Below are 15238 nucleotides of genomic sequence, written 5' to 3'. Positions count from 1 at the left end.
AGCTCTTGTCCCTTTCTCTCGTGAGTCGCAGCTGGGTGTGTGGTGGAACAGGCCCCGAGTATCCAGTCAGGCCGGCAGTCTCCCCTGCTGAAGTCCTGCTCCTCTGCTCCAGGGGAGCTCAGCATTGGCCCTGAAGGCCAAGAAAGCACCCACCAAGTGTGGCTTTTAGATTAAAATTAACAGCAGGTCGGGGGCATTTGCTCTCAAGTGGCTCAGATTCACATGTACAGTGATAAACACCAGTGCTGAACCCAGGCAGACCTCCTGGCATCTATCTCACACAAATTTAGGTGGTCTCTGGGTTTGTTATCTTCTCTCTTCTGTGTCTGAGGAGATTAAAAATAACTCTGCATGAGAAGAAAGGGGTTAGTGCTACTGAATATGTCCCCTGTAGGTCTGCCCAGCGGCATTCCCTGCTTGCCCTGCATGGGGCTCTCAGAGCCCCTCTACCAGCTCACTGGCCTGCCAGGTAAGGCAGAGAGGTGGGCAAGATGAGGCTGTCCCCAGGTGGAAGGCAAGAGGGAATTAGACTCTTTGGCTCTTTTGAGCTAAGATAACCATTTCAGACTTTACTTATGAGTCCCTGCTTGGCCAGGGGACCAGCCCCTTGTACTGGGACTGAATCAGCCAGCCTCACTTTCAAACCTGCTGTCACCGCTTCTGCTCTCCTTGTCCAGCATGCTGAGCCGCTGGGGGAACGCAAACCCACTGATGTGAGCAGGAGCGGGCAGGAGGCTTTCCTCCCCTGCATGGCTTGTTGCCTTCTCCTCAGGCCTTATCAACCCACACACGTGTGCTGAATGCTAAATATGCTCAGCTATTAAAAATGCAGGAGATGAGCCTGCTGCTCCAGAAGGAAAAAGAGCCAGAGCAAGAGAAAAATCAGCAGGCGCCTGGCCTCCCATGTGTGCCAACAGTGTGGTGGGGAGGAGACCAGCTCCTCCTCTGGTGCTTCCAGTGGGAGGCGTGTCCTCCTGGAGTGGTGGGGGCTCAGGCTCGGGCAGGAGAAGTGCTCTGGAAGCCTTCCCAGCGCTTTATGGAGAGGAAATGATAACTGAGCAGCCCTGGCCGAGCGCCTTGGGAGAAATGAGGCTGGCTTATCGCTTCTTGCCTGGTGCTGGCATGAACTGGGAGCAAGAGCCAGTATTGATGGCTCCAGAGAGCCATCTCAGGGCTTCTACATAGTCTGGGAAATGCTACAGACCCCAAGTGCTGTGGATGCTTCTGGTGACCTAAGGCCTTTGACCATCCTGATTCCTCAGCAGGATTCTTGCAGTGGCCTCTACATGGTCCTCTTGCCCTTTGCACCCAGCCCAAGTTTTGTGCACCCTCACCTTGCTCAGAGCATTGGATGGCCCTCAGTTGTTTGCCCACAGAGTAGAAGTTTAACCTCTTTGGAGGTGGGTATATGATCAAGCATTTCTCACTTGTCCAACTGCTGCTGCCAGTATTTTAACCCCTTCATTTTATATTCCAGATGTCCCCATCTATTCCTAGCTCCTAGAGCATGTCTTCCATGTGTTGGCACATGCTGTTTACCCTCCCAGGAGCAGCCTCCCTGCCTGTCCTTACACATGCTTTAAAGTCTCTGCATGAACATCGTTTTCTCCATGAAGCCTTCCTAGACTTTGATACAGGCTGAAATGCTCCTCCTTCTAAAATCCCATTAACACTCAAGATACCAGTTTAAGAGCTCTCATCATATATTGTACTTATTTGCACCTTTATCCTCCCCTGCTCCCAGTTAGACTTTGAGCTCCTTGGCATCCCCATGTTTTAGCATAGAAGCTGGCACCTGGCAACTATGTCATAAATGAATGTATGATCAGTGAATTAATGATGGAGTCCATGGAGTAAAACTGCTCCTCTCCCTTCCTCACAGAGATTTGCCTAATGCTGAAAGAAACCACAGATATAAATAAATATCTTTTGAATTATTGTGGAGAAATCAAAATGCCAGCTTCCATCAGAGAATTATTTTTCCCCCCACTAGAGTTAGGAAGGGAGAACTATGCTCCTGAATGATAAGAAGGAAAAACCCGCAGTACTCTAACAAGAAGGGAAAGCTATGTTCTTTTAAATTAAAGAGGAGGCAAGTACAGTGCACCCCTGTACCACAACCCCTGCATGGTGTTTGTGCCCACATGCCAGGATGCACTCAGCCATGTGAAGAAAACCCTAATCGGAAGGGAATTGAGGAGTTGATGTGGCATTCCACAGAAGCCCCTTCCTGGATTTCCATTTACAAATCTAGCTTCCATACAGGAGATGGGGGATGGGGCATTCTGAGGCCAGTTTTGCCTCTAGTGCTACAGGTTTGGGTGTCAAGGGAGAAGGAGTGGGGCAGCAGAGTAGGGAGGAAAGGTGAGTGGACAAAAGGGTGCTGGAAGTTACTGTGATGATCTGTAGAGGGGAGGAGTAGAAAGGGCAGGAGGATAAGAGGATGGGATGTAGACAAGCCAGAATACTCAGGCACCCCAGGGAATAATGTCCCTGCCAGGACAGGAAGGCATCAGGAACTTAAACATTTAAGTGCTACATGCTTACTAGGTTTTCAGATAATCAAGGTAAGGACAATGGACAGCTCCTTGGGGATGAACTCAGCTGACTTTGCCAATTCACAGAAGTACTCAGAAATAGCCTTCTGGCCAAGATGAAGGCATAGGTAGGTACACTTTGCCTCCTCACACAACCAAAAGAAGGACAAAAACAACAAATTTAAAAACAAAAAATAACCAGAACTGCCAGAAAATTGAACTGTATGGAAGCCTGACAACCAAGGAATTAAAGAACATTCAGACCAGTAGGAGGGGTGGAGACGGGCAGCTGAGCAGAGAGGACTCATGGCAACGCAGTGGCTGGCAGAGCAGGCCTTCCCACATTTGAGTGCGGAAACACCAAGAGAAAAAACTGGGGAGTAAGACAGACCACACAACCCAGGGTTCCAGCATGGAGAAATAAAGCCTCAAAACCTCTGACTGTAAAAATCTGTAGGGGTTGTGGTAGTGGGAAATAACTCCCAGCTTCACAGCAGAGTCTGTTGGAGAGACCCATGGGGTTCTAGAACGTACACAAACCCACTCACACGGGAATCAGCACCAGGAGGGCCCAATTTGTTTGTAGGTAGTGGAGGAAGTGACTTAAAAGCCAGTCAAGAGTCAAGCAAGTGGCATTGTTCCCTCTCAGACCCCTCCTCCACATACAGTGCCATGATGCAGCAACATGGGTTGTCCCACCTTAGTGAACACCTAAGCCTCCACCCCTTACTACATAACAGGCACACCAAGACAAAAAATAAATAGCCCAAATGAAAGAACAGATCAAAGCTCCAGAAAAAATACAACTAAGCAACAGAGATAGTCATCCTATCAGATGCACAGTTCAAAGCACTGGTCATCAGGATGCTCACATTTTGGTTGAGTATGGTCACAAAATTGAGGAAGAAGTGAAGGCCATGCAAAGTGAAATAAAGGAAAATGTACAGGGAAGCAACAGTGACGGGAAGGAAACCAGAACTCAAATCAATGATTTGGAGCAGAAGGAAGAAAGAAACATTCACCTGGGACAGAATGAAGAAACAAGAATTCAGAAGAATAAGGAGAGGCTTAGGAACCTCCAGGACAACTTTAAACATTCCAACATCTGAATCATAATGGGGTGCCACAAGGAAAAGAGGAAGAGCAAGAATTGAAAACTTATTTGAACAAATAACAAAGGAGAACTTCCCCAATCTGATGAATGAAATAGACTTCCAGGAAGTCCAGGAAGCTCAGAGAGTCCCCAAAAAGGTGGACCCAAGGAAGCACACACCAAGGCACATCATAATTACATTAACCAAGGTGAAAATGAAGGAGAGAATCCTAGAAGCAGCAAGAGATAAGGAGACGGTAACCTACAAAGGAGTTCCCATAAGGCTATCAGCTGATTTCTTCAAAGAAACCTTGCAGGCAAGAAGGAGCTAGAAAGAAGTATTTGAAGTCATGAAAGTCAAGGATCTACATCCAAGATTGCTCTATCCAGCAAAGCTTTCATTTAGAATGGAAGGGCAGATAAAGTGCTTCCCAGACAAGGTCAGGTTAAAGGAGTTCATCATCACCAAGTCCTTATTATATGAAATGTTAAAGAGACTTATCTAAGAAAAAGGAGATGATCAAAAATACGAACAATAAAATGACAACAAACTCCTAACTATCAACAACTGAACCTAAAACAAAAACAAACTAAGCAAACAACTAGAACAGGAACAGAGTCACAGAAATGAAGATCATATGGAGGGCTATCCATCGGGAAGAGGAGGGGGGTAATGGGGGAAAAGTATAGGGGATAAGCATAAATGGTAGATACAAAATAGACAGGGGTAGGTTAAGAATAGTATGGGAAATGTAGAAGTCAAAGAACTTATCAGTATGACCCATGGACATGAACAAGGGCAGGGGGGGAATGCTGGTGGGAGGGGTATAGAGGGCTGAGGGAAATAATGGACAGGAAGATAATGGGACAGCTGTAATAGCATAATCCATAAAATGCATTTAAAAAGAGAAGAAGAAGTGCTCAGAAATAAGGACTAGAATCTAGGGACAGAAAATATAGGCTAGGACAGCTGGGGAAGGGGAAAACAGCATGATGAGAGAGGGAGTGTGAGCCACAGGGATTAGTAACCACGGTCCTTCATATTTGCATAGCACCTTGTAATTTTTAGATGCTTTCACAGCCCCAGACTCTTTATTTTTTTTAATGCTCATCCGAGGACATGCTCACTGATTTTACAGAGAGGAAGAGAGGGAGAAAGAAAGGGAGAGAAACATCAGTGCAAGAGAGAAACATCAACTGGTTGCCTCTCACACGCACCCCAACGTGGAACCAAATCCACACCAGGCCTGTGCCCTGACTGAGAATTGAACTGGTGACCTTTCCATTTATAAGTCAATGCTCCAACCCACTGAGCCACACTGACCAGGGTGCCCCTGACCCCTTTGGGCCTCAAGTCTACTTGGTGATGTAATGAGGAAATGAAGGCCCAGGCTGTAAAGTAACTGGTCAGTGGTAAAACTGCAACTCTACCCCTGGTCTTCTCACTTGTGATAAAGAACACACCCTTAGAGCTGCCCAAGGTCACTTTTGCTGAATAGATGCCCTGGGGCAACCTTTCTAAGCCTCAGGTTTCTCATCTATAAATCAAGGGTGAGGATGAAACACCGTCTTCCACATGATTGCGTAGCTGGCCGTGCACCGCATGGCAGGTGTTGAGTGTGTCTGTGTCAAGGGAAAAGGAGAGAGGAAACCCTCCATCCTCACTATTGCCATCACTCTGGCCCTTCTATCAGGAGGAGAGAAAACTACAAGCTGCTCCTTACCTAAAGCATTTGTTCTGGTGGAGAGCTGGTTTGGTTTTACTTGTTATGTGATTTCATCTTCATTGAGGACATTAATTCATTCATCAAACATTTAAAGTTCTTCCTAAGTGCCAAATAATGTATACATCACTGGGATAACTTTGGGGTGGCATATACACTTGGCCCAGGTTCCTGTCCTGAGGTCAGGCCACACAGACATAGAGCTAAAACCTGGCTGTTTGATGAGAGAAGTGCGGCAGAAATCCCAAGGAAGGAACAGTCAGCACTGGAGAGAAGAGGATCTCATCAGATCTGGGTAGATGGGGAAGTAGTCACCTGGAGAGGGGAAGAAGGCACACAAGCAGAAGGAACTCTCCAGACCACACAAAGGCCCAGAGCCAGGCAAAGCTCTGGCTGGGAGAAGGTACCCTGGTGGGAGCTGTGGGTGAACCAGGCCGTGAGGCTGAACTCTGTATCTGAGCAGTGAGGAGCCTGCAGAGCCCTTTAAGCAGCTGGTAGCAGGGTGAGGTTTGCACTGGTGACTGAGTAGAGTCAAGCTCAAGCACAGAGAGGCCAGGACAAAAAGACTGGTGGTAAGGATTTCCATCAAGGTTCAAGCAAGTGCTGAGGACAGACCTGGCCTGATAGTGCAGGTAGGGACCTCTTTTAGCAGATAGACTTGAGTGACAGAATGTCAGGAAGGGACCAAGTTTTCTAACTGGAGTTTTTAAGAAATGTAAAGTGAATTTAGTTTGGGACAAAAAATGTCCTGAGTGTGCTGTCAGTCAGTGTGAACACTACACTTTTGAAGGCTTAAACAGTATACTTAGCATCCCGGGTGGAGGTGGTTTGGGTGCAGGGCTCTCTGCCCAGTCCTGGATTCCAATACGGAGAAGGCAAGAGCGGAGTAAGTGACAGGCTACTTGGGAGGGAAGGTGCTCCCTTCGGCTGTTCCTCTGTGAAGGAGACTGGGGAGTAGAGGCGTGGCACTGCCGGAAGCCAGGGGTGCTGTGCCATTTCCTCATTCCCAACGTGCTCAGAAAGAGCTTACTGAAAGCAAAGGCTGGAGGTGTGAGCCCAGGTCCCCAGTCGTGGCTTCCTTGGCAGGAGAAGGGACGATGTTCTGTGAGGAGTCCTCTTCTCTCCCGCTGGATCAGTGTTAGCTCCAGGGCTTAAGGGAGACAATAAATGCCTTGGCTGCACTGACTCTGGAAGGTGAGGGACAGGCCCAAAGACAGGGGCACCCTACTGCTCCAACAACGGGAACCAGTGACCTCTGGTGGCTGCAGAGGGGAATGCTCCTGCTAGGGGCTCCCAAGACTAACCTGTCAGTTCCTGGGCTGGTGCTGGCAGCAAGGGCACTTGGGGCTCTGTCTCGCTCTGTATCAATACTCCTTCCAGAATCCACTTGCTTCCTGACATCTGCTCAGAGGTCCTGATACCATCTATGCACTGCGATGGATTTCACTGGGTATTCTTTTTAATTATGAGGACTTTAATTCTCATATGTGGAAGAAAAGGCACTGAGCAGGTATAGTTGGTTTGATCTAGTGTTGTCTTAACTCCCTCCTGGACTGGCCACCTATCGCTTCAGGCCAGCTGATCCCAAGTGCACTCCAGAGAGCCTGTCCAGCATCACCTACCCTACTGTGCCAGGCCTCTGTTTTTCCCTTTTAATTTTCCTCTCTTCTCTGGCTTGTTGATCTTTTCCCTCAGGCTTGGAACATCAGCACACATAATGCCTGTTGATCTCCCAGCAGGTTTGGAGACTACCTTCTGAGTCCTGTGCCTTAGGAAGCCCTGATTATTAGAAGCACTGCAGATTCTAACAGAGGCCAGTGCTGGGCCTCCTACTCCCAAGAAATCTGGAGCTGCCTAGATAGGATCATATACAGTGATTCCTCCAGAAGACATGGTGGAGTCAGCAACGACCCTCATTGCCTGACATACTTCAGGGTTATGGAGACATGTGTGTACACAAGGAGCCTGGAGCTCCTACTCACTCTTCTTCCAGAATGTGTTATGAACATAAGAGCTTGAACCACTGGTCCAGGCTTCAGCAGTGCCTGGAAGGCCAGGGGCTGGGCAGCAGGGGGGACTGAGAAGTAGGAGTGAATGCTCCTAGAAAGGGGTCAGTTGAGTCTGGAAAGGCTTCCTACCTAGTTCTGTTTTTTCTCTTCATTGCACCCCCCCCAGAAGTGGTCATCCACTCCATGTGAGTATAGGAGGCTCCCTGCTCACACCTATCTGCTGCCCAGGCCATCCCTCTTCCAGTGGTACAGCCAGCAAGGCTAACAGGACAGAAATTTCCTTTTGAAAAAAAATGTTTTAATTGATTGACTTTAGAGAGAAAGGGGGGAAGGGGGAGACAGATAAATTGTTGTTCTACTTGCTTATTCATTGGTTGATTCTTCTATGTGCCCTGATCACCAGGGATTGAACCTGCAACCTTGGTATGTTGGGACAACATTCTAATCAACTGAGCTTCCCAGCCAGAGCCGAGACAGAAATTTCTGATGGTAGTGATGACTTGTATATATATACACACCCCGGAAGCATCAGGGTCTGAGGGAAGTAGATGGCGTGATCCTCTCTTCCCCCTTTTTTTTCTTTTTAAATTACAGTTGGCATTCAATATTATATTAGTTTCAGGTGTACGGCATAGGGTTAGATGTTTATATAACTCACGAACACTCTCCCCTTTTTGTTCTAGCTCCCATTTATTTACGGCCAACTATGTGCCCAGTACTGTGCAAGGCACTTCATATGTATTATATCACTTAATCACTTCAAATATTTTTATGATCTTCATTTTACTGATGAAGAGACTGAGACCCAGAGTAGTAAAGTCCCAGGGTAAGCCAGGCGGGGCAGTCACATATGTCTGTGGTTTTGTGCTGTATGAAGCTCTCCCACCAAGGGGGCAAGGAGAAACTGAAACTAACGCTCATCCACTTGGCCAGCCACCCTTTATCTAATACCCACAGAAGTCCTCATGGACTTGCTGAGGCCCTGAAGCTGGGAAGTCAGATGTTTTCCCACTATAATGCATCTAGCAGTAGGAAAGGCAGAAGAGGTTCTAGGTTTGTCTAATTTCAAAACCTGTGTTCTTGACCATTATCCTAAGCTATCTTGAAACACCCTCCACATTCTATGAATCTGCCAGAACAGGAACAATGTGCAGACCCTCAGTTCAGTCCTGCTTGTCCTCTCTGATTTTATTTACTTGTTCCTGGCCACTTTTACAATTCATCAAAGTCAGCTTGCTCATTCTCCCCTGCTTGTAACTGTCTTAAGGGGAAGCCCCACATCATTCTTCCTAGCAGCTAATCGCCTCTTTTACCAATTGAGGGAGTAGGTCTTAGCCCATTGTCCAAGTCACTGATGAAGACGCTTTAACCTTCTTGGCTGGCAATAGGCCCCTGTGAGCTCTGCTGGGTACCCCTCTGGGCTGGCACAAGACTCTACTAATCATTTTTTCCCCTCTGCTGCCAGGGCCACTCACCCCCAATGGCAATGTGATCTGACCACAGATTCCCACTGAGGGTATGTTATGTGGGAGGGAATCCAAAGCTATGCCAAGGCCAGGAGGGATTATACATGGTGCTTCCTTCCTGACCACCAAGTCTGACACTCAGCCTCAGAATATTATGAGATTAATCTTGCAGGTTTTCTTATTTTTGTGTTCTGTGGTTGGTTACCCATTTTCTCCATTTTCTCTTTGCTTCAGATGTTTACAAATTGGCTTTCCGAAAGTTTTCCCAATATTTTTCTACATAAAAAATACCATTTATTCATTTGCCAGGATTTATATCATATGTTCCAAATCTATTGTACCATGGCAGGAATTTATAGCTCTGCTAGTTAGGCTGATTCATACTGATTGCCTGACTTCCAGCCTTTAAGAATGTCCCAAGCAATTCTTCAACTTAAAGAATTTAAATTTGATGGTGAACACACAATACAATGTACAAATGATGTATTATAGAATTGTACACCTGAAACCTATATAATTTTATTAACCAGTGTCACCCCAATAAATTCAGCAAAATAAAATTTAAAAGAATTTAAATTTGATATAAATAATGTCCTGGTAGCAGTCCCCAAAATGCATCCATGAGACCCAAGCAGAACTCCTTCCCTGGGAGTCTTTGAAAGGAGGGTGAATCCCTTTACTCAGCATGGCTTCAGTGCTACCACTGCTTGGGAGGCAAGAGGCTAGGTGAGACGGCCCTTTCAAGGATCTGCCCATGAATCAGAGATCCTCAAAATTCTGCATGTGGCCCTTTGTCAGAGGAATGAGTGGGAAGAAATCAGACAGCTGAGAACTCTTATCAGACACATAACCCACAGCACAAATACCATATGTCTTCAGGCTCCTGCCTGTCAAATCTATCTTCTCCCTGCGCTGGTAAGTGGAGCAGGGTTGGCAGTGATTTCTGCAGGACTCAAGATTTTCTGAACCATTCTCTTAAGGCTTATCTGTTGCTGATAAAAGAGTAAATCATGATCGCCATGAAAGCATAGCTGGCAGGAGAGCAGCTGGCCCCGGCAACAATTGGTGGTACCGTAAGATTCTTCACCTCTGCTCTTTTGCAGACATCACTGGACAGGGAGGGGAGTCTTCCTGGTGCCCCGAGAACCATTTTTCTTAAAGCCTTGGTTCAGAAAGATAAATGCAGGCTGTCTAAGCACACAGAAAGAAGACATGGGCAGCCAGAGCAGCACAAGAGAAACTAGGTAGACATTGCCCCCATCTAGCAGGGAGGATGAGGGAGGGCTGTTCTCTCTGGGCTGTAGGATCCCTTCCCAGGACAGAGACAGAGGTACAGAGATAACAAGGAGATAACTACTCCCAGTGTATTAGACACAGCAGGGGAACAGGCTGCAGCAGGGCTCCCCGAAGGAGTTCATCCCAAGCCGAACAAAACAGACATTATGAAAGCAGCAGGGGAAGAGTGGGGACTCATCCTTCCCTTTCAAATACTGCTCCTCAAAGAAAGGACAATAGTGAGTTGATAAATGCAGCTAATTGTTAGACTTCTGAAGTATGTAAGTGCATTGCTTAAGATTGAAAGGCAACAAGCTTGAGGGGCTTAGACCTCAGGAGCCAGGCTTGTCTGTCACCTAAGCAAACAGAATAATAAATTGATTAGTTAGTCATCTAGGTGTCGCCAGCTATCCACCCCTCCCAGCTCCCAGTGCCTAACCAGGACATGAGGTGTTTGAGGTACTGTGATTAGACACAGAAAAGGGGGAGACATCTGGACTGTAAAAGCAGGGGTCAGATTCTCTTGGCATCTTTCCAAATGGAAAAAAAAATTAAACTTGTTATTCAGGGTCCACTGTCATCTAAAGGAGCCCTTACCTGCCTACTGGGACAGAGACACTGTCCTGGAGGGCAAAGGTAATAGTTAGGAAGTGAGGAAAGGAACATCAAGAGAAAGCAGAAAACAGTTCTGAGATGCTGACTCCCAGGAAGCCACACTCCCCCACTTCCTGGAGTGTAGACACATGCAGGGACCTGCGTGTGCATGAATCCGAGCCAGGGGCTCTCAGCAGCTCCTTATGTCAGCCAGAGCTCTTTTCGGAAAAAGACTGAACCTCTGGGACTGGTTTTCCACATTGTGTGGCACCATCTTGCAATCATTTCTGACTTTGTTCATCATTTGGGGCTGTTGCCAATAGCAGTGAAGAAAGGAGGCTGAACACTCAGATCGGCCGGTGGCTACCATTAACACTGGGGGCTGAGAGTAGCAAGGTCAAATGGGCATGATTTTCACTTCCCCCTCTCTCTCATTTCCTCGGGATGTGTTTGACCCTTCCATCTTCACTGAGCTGCTGACTTCCCTTCTTCTTTTAACTCTTAACTTCTCAGCTCAAGCCAGAGACAGGCCGCCTTAGAGGGGAAACTCAAAACCTTTGGGGAAGAGAAGGGACACCTTTAGGGGGAAAATGCAGACTATACTGTGAGCATTTGAGAACCACTTGGCTTGGTTTTAAAATTTGTTTCAGTTTGTGAAATTGTTCTGGATTATTTTACCCCAGCATCATCCACTGAGTTCATGAGCACTCAACATGTACCAGGGCATCTCTCACAGGAACTGGAGGCCTTCCCGGCTCTCACGCCAGCCCATGCGACGGGAGCTGGATCTGGAATGTGAAGTTCCTAACTTCCTCTCTGAAACTCCCTGGCTTCCCAGAGAAGTATGTCAGAGAAGACCACTCAGGTGCTAGAGCATCCTCTCACCTGGCCGATAGTCCATGCATTCACATCAGCATTTGAAGTTTAACTTCTTTTCTCAGGAAATAAAAGTCAACAGATTAGAACAAGAGCGACAGATCATCAAGAACTTTTTAAGCAGGCTCTTATGTTTTTAAAATCAGGATATTGAAGTATAATTTAAGTTGTATGAGTTTTGTAATTTGTGAGGGTGCGTTTTAGTTTGCACATTTTTAAAAATTTTAATTGTGGTAAATACACATTAAATTTATCATCTTAACCATTTTAATGTACTGCTCAGTTGTGTTAAATACATTCACACTGTTGTGCAGCCAATCTCAGAACTCTTCATCTTGCAGAAGTAAAACTCTGTAGTCATTAAACAACTCCCTATTCTCCCCTGCCCCCAGTCCTTGGCAGCCACCCTTCTACTTTCTTTCTTTGTGAACCGGACCACACCAAGTGCCTCATACAAATGGAATCATACAGTATTTGTCTGTGACTGGCTTATTTCACTTAGCATAATGCCTTCAACATTCATATATCAGAATTTTCTTCCTTTTTTTGTTTTAGAATTTCCTTCCTTTCTAAGGCTTAATAATATTCTGTTGTATGTATAGATCTCACTTTGTTTATCCATTCTCCAGCAATGGACCCTTGGGTTGCTCCCATCTTTTGGCCACTGTGAATAGTGCTGCTGTGAACATGGGTGCACAGATATCTTTCCAAAACCCCAACTTGTATAATTTCTGTCCTTTAAAACTGAGTGAAGGAATGATCTCCTAGGAGAAGTATGTATTCTATGTTTTTGCATTTGTTACCATTTGGAAAAAATCAGGAATGCAGCACTAATTTCACTAGGTGATATCTTTACAGTTTCTTAGTGTGCTGACTTTTCAAGGGCTTCTCATGCTGTTCTTCAGTAATATGTGAGTGCTTTGTGAATTGCCACTAAATAGAAAGTACCAGCAGTTCAGCTCTCTCTCAGTGATTGGGACACTCTGATCAAGGGTGAATTGGCAGTGACTTGTTGTTTTGCTGAATACCACTGTTCCCATTTCCCCTCCCAGGGGACTTGAAGTTCACACCACCCTTCCCCAACCAGGAAAGCATGTGGACCTAGGATGAAGTTGCTGAAGCCCAACAACAATCTACCCTACCACTGAGTGCCCTTCTCACTGGGAAAGACCTATAAATAACCTCTGTGATCCTGTTTCAAAGTCGGAAAAGAGACTGGGGCTGAGGGGTTGCAGAAATAATTACATGAACAAATGGATCAAAGAAATGATTTGTGAATAAATCTTAGGGAAGGAGAGTCAGCAAGCCATGTGGACAAATAAGATTCCTCCCCTGCCCAAACAGCCTCCTTTTATGCCCTACATGGTCTGCAGGCATTTGTAAGCCATATTCTACATCACTTGGCATTCAGATAGCTAAGTCAGCTCAGCAATGATGGAGGGCTGAAGTATTAGTGCTCTGCCCTCCTGCAAAGAGGAAAGGAAATCTAGTTCGGGAACCAAAGCAAAGCTTATTCATCTTTTAAAACCCAAGACAGAGTCCTCCACAGTCCCCCAGAAATAGGGTCCTCCTGCATTAAATGCATAACAATTACAGGAGAAATAGCAGGGAAGTAGGGCTTAGGTGACAGATTCCGAAGAACAAACACACACTTTTGTGCTCTGTCTTCTTAAAATTCATCCTCTCACCTGCCAGCCTTGAGCATTGCCTATTTACATAACTAGCTGCCTAAAATGGAATATTAGATAATGTTACATGGCAGCTCACTTAATTTGAGCCCATCCCCAGGATATGAGAGTGATCCAGGAGTCCTCGACAGCATGCCGCGTGGCTCGCTGGCCTGCAGCCATGCCTCTGTGTGGTGCGAGCCCATCAGCGCTCCTGAGCTAAGCAGATGTCAGGCCTGATCGCCGATCCCCAGGTGGGAGACCAGCTGAGCAGCAGTGGGGAAGGGGTGTGATTCAGCAAGTGGCATGGTGTGGTGCACTGTCTTCAGATGACAAACAACATCTCTTCCTGAGCTTCACAGCAGGCCCCTTGTTCTTCCCAAGGGGCTATCTCAAAGACAGCTGACAAAAAGGGACTGAGAAGGGGGAGCTGCAGGATCTATGGGGACACTGGGTATGGGAGGTAATCAGTCAGCTCTGATGCCATCCCTGGCACCATGCCAGCCTTGCACCCCGTTGGTCCTTTCTGAGACACGACTATCCCCTCCATCAAAACTGGAGTCATGCTGCTCACTTACAGGAGGAGTATAAATAAGTGATAAGGAAGTGTTCTGATAGTGATAATCGGGTATAGCTTCTCAGCAGACTAGATGTATCAAAGAAGGCAATTGTGTGTGTGTTTTTTCATTTATTTTTCAGCGTTCCGGTTCCTGTAGTCAGTTTAGAGAAAATTCCTAACCTAGTGAAGGCAGATGGTGCCAATGTCAAAATGAACTCTACAACCACTGCTGTGGTCACCGCCTGCTCCACCTCGTTCTCTGCTGTCTCTACCCCACCCTTAATTAAGCCGATCTTGATGTCCAAGTCAGTGCCACCTTCCCCAGAGAAGGTCTTAAATGGCAAAGGGATTTTGTCCACCACAATAGACAAGAAACACCAAAATGGCACCAAAAACAACAACAAGCCTTACAGAAGACTTTCAGGTACGTGTCTGTATCCTTCGAGTCTGGCTCATGATTAAACTGAAATTGAGTCACGTCCCCTAAACAAGGAATAATGTGTTCTTATAATTAAGCAGGTCTGTTTCATTTTAAGAAGGACATGGAATTTACCGACAGGCAGGACCCCTACCTAAAAATGCAAGCAAGAGCTGGTTCTCCTTTTCCCAGGCCAGACGAGGCTCTCCCACAGCTAAGTGGTTAGCGGGAGTTACCCCAGTGACCCAGGAGTCAGGATGCTGTGCACCAACCACAACGGCCTATGGATTCTGAGGGTCTTATCATTCTGACAGGCTGAACTGCCCCTGAGTTTTATAGAGGCCTCACCACCATGAAGCTGGACAACCCACAGTGAAATCTCACGGTAGCTCAGAATAGGCTTGGGACAGTCTCCTCAATGACTGTCCCACAGAAAGACACAGCCTCTGTCCTTTGGCCTAGTTGGTTTCCAGGTTGATTCTGTGGTCTGTGGCCACATCTGCCTTCTCCAATAACCAGTTGAAATTTCTATCGGAACATTAGGTTAGCACAGCAGATGAGGAGTTGGGGGATCTCTTGGGTATACCCCTTAGTTGCCTGAGCGGGCACTGGAGAGGAGCTCATGGCCAATCTTGGAGGCAGTGGATGTCCTCTGGGGGCTCCCATGTGGATGACACTTGCTTGGATTTGTTGTAAAACTAAATCTAGCAGTTTCTGCTTTTTTCAAAAGACTAAAGTAAGCTTCATAACTTAGTCACACACTGTGGGCATTTATCTAATGTTGACAAAAAAAATGTGAAAACCACCCTATGAGAAGGAAACTATATGTTCCGGTATGAACACACTTCTTAAGCACCCCAAAAATTGGGGATCATTTTTATTTTCTACTTTGTGTTTCTCTGTACTTCACTATTTCTACCTTATATCTGTAACTTTTTAAATAAATTATTTTTAAAAGTACCTCCATGCAAAGCATTCAAATGACAAAAGTATTATACCCGCAAACCTCCTCACATACCG

At 46.3% G+C, this 15238-nt stretch overlaps 1 protein-coding gene across 11 annotated transcripts in view; it reads left to right on the top strand.

Moving 5' to 3' along the window:
• ATXN7L1 (ataxin 7 like 1) overlaps positions 1–15238 on the top strand; it is a 232518-nt gene that overhangs the window by 181307 nt on the left and 35973 nt on the right. For all 11 annotated transcript variants that reach the window (XM_045826986.1, XM_045826984.1, XM_045826983.1 and 8 more), the window contains one exon: positions 13941–14224. In XM_045826986.1, coding sequence (XP_045682942.1) covers positions 13941–14224 — 284 coding nt within the window. The remainder of the gene's footprint in view (positions 1–13940; positions 14225–15238) is intronic.

Source organism: Phyllostomus hastatus, unplaced genomic scaffold (genome assembly GCF_019186645.2).
Source record: "Phyllostomus hastatus isolate PE091 unplaced genomic scaffold, TTU_PhHast_1.1 phas_scaffold_78, whole genome shotgun sequence".
NCBI classification, from domain to species: domain Eukaryota; kingdom Metazoa; phylum Chordata; class Mammalia; order Chiroptera; family Phyllostomidae; genus Phyllostomus; species Phyllostomus hastatus.
Note: the sequence above shows the minus strand (reverse complement) of the source record. Positions and strands in the feature narration are given on the sequence as shown.